At 42.1% G+C, this 4,263-nt stretch overlaps 1 protein-coding gene across 1 annotated transcript in view; it reads left to right on the forward strand.

Moving 5' to 3' along the window:
• Positions 1-2,099, forward strand: part of klf5a (Kruppel-like factor 5a) — an 11,707-nt gene extending 9,608 nt beyond the window's left edge. Inside the window, exon 4 of the mRNA XM_024297788.2 lies at positions 1-2,099. Within this exon, the coding sequence (XP_024153556.1) occupies positions 1-175 (175 nt within the window). The 3' untranslated portion in view covers positions 176-2,099.
• Positions 2,100-4,263: the final 2,164 nt, after the last annotated feature.

Below are 4,263 nucleotides of genomic sequence, written 5' to 3' on the forward strand. Positions count from 1 at the left end.
GAAGCCGTACCGCTGCACGTGGGACAGCTGCGACTGGCGCTTCGCTCGCTCCGACGAGCTGACCCGACACTACAGGAAACACACGGGCGCCAAACCCTTCCAGTGCGCCGTCTGCTCCCGCTCCTTCTCCCGATCCGACCACCTCGCCCTGCACATGAAGAGACACCAGAACTAGCACCGTTTTGCACACACCACTAACAAGCACTATCCCGACTCACGTCAAGCACTCACTCAGTCTCCCCCCAGCCACGATGTTGCAGAGCGTTGACGACACAGCTCCTCCTGGTGCTCGCTGAACAATATTTTGCAAGCCAGAGTCGGACAATTAAACAAAACGAGGAGGAAAGAGACCAGATTCTGGTCCGGAAATCTTCAAATGCTCTTGGCTTGGATTTCTTTGGACAAAAATAAAGGTAGCTTCTAAATGTGTTTCCAGTCCATATGGACTCTTTTATGTGACTGGAATGTAAGCATTTAAACACCCTCATCTGTCATTGTTGTAACATAGATTGTCTTCGAAACTAGCCAGACAAATTCCATGTTTACTTAATATTTTGTGTGTTTCTATAACTGGAAAATCCAGATTCAATTTTTATTTTTTACTAAATCCTTAGGTTTGCACTAGAATCAATCATCTCTCAGCTTTTTTTTTGACCGTGCAACTCGAACGCCACTGGAAATGTCATAATTACTGCAGGACCGGATCGCCAAACTGTTCAGATATAAAAATTTGAAGGCTTTTTATTGTCTGGAGATGCGAAAAGTAGAGTGAAAATAAATGGAGAAGTGTGGAGAGAGGGATTTTATTTGATTTTATTTTACAGGGTAGATCTGCAGAGTCACAGAAAGAGTTGGACGGATACTAAAGAGCAGCAATTAAGTGATGAATTATTTAGGTTGTCTTTTTGATGGATTTCCATCCACAGAATGCTTGGAGGACCCATCGAAGTTAAGACAGAGTGGGTTGGATTTGATGCTTGAATTAAGCCTTCAGAGTCGTATTTCTGGACAAATGTTTCACCCGGCGGTTTATTTCCTTTAAATGTTTTAACCAAAGTTTCATCTGGATCATCACCACCTTATTAAGTGCCTCCTTCTGTGGTTCGTGTGTTTCTTTTCTGTGGTGAAAGAGCTGCGATTAGTGTTTTTTAGGCAGTTTGAATCGCTCATGGTGCTGTTTTTTTTCTTTTCCCTCCCTTTTTTTAAAATTAATCTCTGGATTTGACAGTAAAACAATAGTTTGAAGTTCATTGTAGTGCAACTTCTCAGCTCTGGTCATGTCACAAACATCCAAATGTTCTTTGTCTTTGATTCTTTGAACAACTAAACTAGCAACTTGGCTCTATCAGTCAATCAAACATGGACCAGTGCTCTGTTAAAGGACAAGTTCACTTCTTTTAAATTTTCAGAACATTTCCAAAACTTTGTATTTTAATTTAAATACTAACATGTAAAGTTCTCAGCTTATTTTATTTTTTAGCCTCAAAAACTTTTATTTTTTTATACATAAAAATACGCCTGCGCACTAAAGCGGATCAAAATTGTGTTCATTGCATTGGGTCTTAATGTTATTTTGTACATAGGAAACACAAAATAAAACGATGGCGAATCTGTCCTTTAACGTATGTCTGAGTGTCCATTTGATGGTGTGATTCAGCCTGCAACTATAACTGTATTCGTTCCTTCACTGCAGGTAGCATAAAGATAATATAGCACTGTAATGTATCTTGGTAAATCTATTTATTTGATTGTGCAGATGTTGGGGTCGTATTAAATCAAACACCTTCCCCTCTTCAAAGAAATATGCCTTAATGTAAATATATGCACTGTAAATATATTTTCTTTTTTTTATTTTTTGTAAACAAAAGGGCAAAAAAAGAGGAAATAATGCCCTGCATCAAAACATATTTGAGCCCTTTTCCCCCTCTTTGTTATTCTAGTCCAAATTGATGCTATTGTTTTATACACTGTCCTTCCAGCAACTTATTTTGTAGATTGATCTTTTTTTTTTTCCCTTCATGGTAAACGTTCCAAAGACAAAAGTTGTTTTTTCTTCAACTGAGTGAAGCCATTGCTAATAAAGTCAACTGACACCTGAAGATGTGCTCTTTTTTCTGATGATCCCTTCTTAAAATGTTCTGTTGATACTAATGGGTGCTGCAGCTCGTGTTCCCTCACATCAAAGCGAAGACGTGCTGTGCAGATAGAAAGTGAGGAGCCTGAGGGACTTTGAAACATGTCTCATCAAGGACTAAATAAAACAAATGACGCGTTTGTCTTTTAAAAATCTAAAGTGGAGGATCCTGTGCTGGATCAGATCCTGGGATTTTCTGTGACATATTTCGAAAGGTCAGAACAAGCACATGGAGATAAGACGGTGGGATGTGGAGGAGAGGTGAAGCACTCTCATCCAGGACCTGTGAGTAACCTGCAGCACCCTCGCAGATCAACAAACAATAGTCCTTTGATATCCCAGCAAGAGACAACGGACAAGAAAATAAATCTGACCAACACTCGAGGACCGGAGGGGAATCCTACTGCATCGCAAAGCGTCTTCAAACATGCGCAGCACCATATGTTCCTGGTTTAAGCCATAAATGTAACCCAGGGTCTCTGTTGTAATCTACCTCAGATGTCAGAAAAGAGGGAGGCAAGAGGAGGGGAGCAAGTGAAATGTAGAACAATCTAAACAAAAGAATCTCTGGGGGGACTCAATCAACCACTTCCGTCCTCCTACATCCCCTCTCCGTGTCCTCCTCCGCTGTTCTTATTTGATTTCATTTCTTTCCCCTTTCTCTTTGTCTTTCCACGCACCGTATCCCCCCCTCTGCTGGAAAGTGTTGCATGAAAGTCCAGGGGCGCAGCTCCACAGGTCAGAGTGGAGACTGTTCTCATAACCTGCTTCACTCTTCATCTTTAAATCTTTCACTCCTGCTCCGTCTGTCCTCAAACTGCATCTCCATTCCACTTCCAATGGCTAAAAACCCTTCACAAACTCATGAGAATGGAACCGAATTTCTGATATTTTTGGAGTCTCCATTATTAATAAGCAAATACATCAATTCATGGGATTGAAAACACCCACACAGTTGTGATGAGTGAGTGGGAGCTACCGGTTCATGTTTGGGATCAGCTAAATTAATGTCACACATCTGGAAGAAGGCTCCTGCCTGCTCCACCCTCTTGCTGTGCTGCGTTGGTGTGATTCCCAGTTTCCCTTTGTGTGTGTTTGTGTGTGTGCACATGTTGGTATAAAGTTTCCAGTGCACCTCTCTTGGAACAGACCACCCACTCAGAAGACCAATAGAGTGACCACGGGGGGAAGACCAGATAGACACAGACGCGCACTTGCACATGTGCAACGGCGTCCAAGATCAACTCTTCCCAATATTCTCAGAATAGAACATGTTGTTATCAGAGATTGAAGAGATACCACAACAGCTGTCATGCTGACTCCAAGTTCAAGATAACATCAGGATCTGAGGAGGGTTTTCTGAGCAACATGTTACTCTGACTAAAAGAAGAAGTTGCCTCAGGTGAACTACTCAGCAGTCGGGAACCCTAATTAATAGCTGAAGAATCGAGCATTACCACATCATTGTAGATTCTCTTGAAATTACAGAGAACTACTTATACAGTAGGAGTCACTCTGCAAGTGATTTTCTTTTCTTTAGTGTCATCTTCAGTTCTGGAACATGTGAGGGAAATGTGTTTGTTTAGATGGGCCATACAAAAGTTCAACTTCTGATCATTCACTTATCTTCTTGACTGTCTCTTTCGGGGTAGCCTAACCAGGCTACTGATGGCGAAGGCAAGGTTCACCCTGGAAAGACACCAGTCTGTCGCCCATACCCATACACACTCTCGTCCACATCTAGGGACAATTTAGAGTAACCAATGAACCTATGAAGGATGTTTTTGGACGGTGGGAGGAAGGCAGAGTCTCCAAATTTGTATGGACAGGGAGAACATGCAAACTCCACACAGAGAGGTCCCCAGTTGGTGGTTCTGTTTCAGGTCCCTCAGCCGGGACTTGAACCGGGGTCTTCTTGCTGTGAGGCAAGAGCGCTAACCACTGCGCTAGTGGGTACACCCTGCTAGTACCAGGTTGGACCCCCTTTTGGCCTTCAGAACTTCCCTAATCCTTGGAATAGATTCAACAAGGTATTGGAAACATTGGCTGGCTTAATGCCTGCAATTTTACAGAAGCTGAAGGTCAGTCATAAAATATAAAGCTATAGCTTGATACTAAAAAGTCTAAAT

This window comes from Oryzias melastigma, linkage group LG15 (assembly GCF_002922805.2).
Source record: "Oryzias melastigma strain HK-1 linkage group LG15, ASM292280v2, whole genome shotgun sequence".
Classification (NCBI taxonomy): Eukaryota; Metazoa; Chordata; class Actinopteri; order Beloniformes; family Adrianichthyidae; genus Oryzias; species Oryzias melastigma.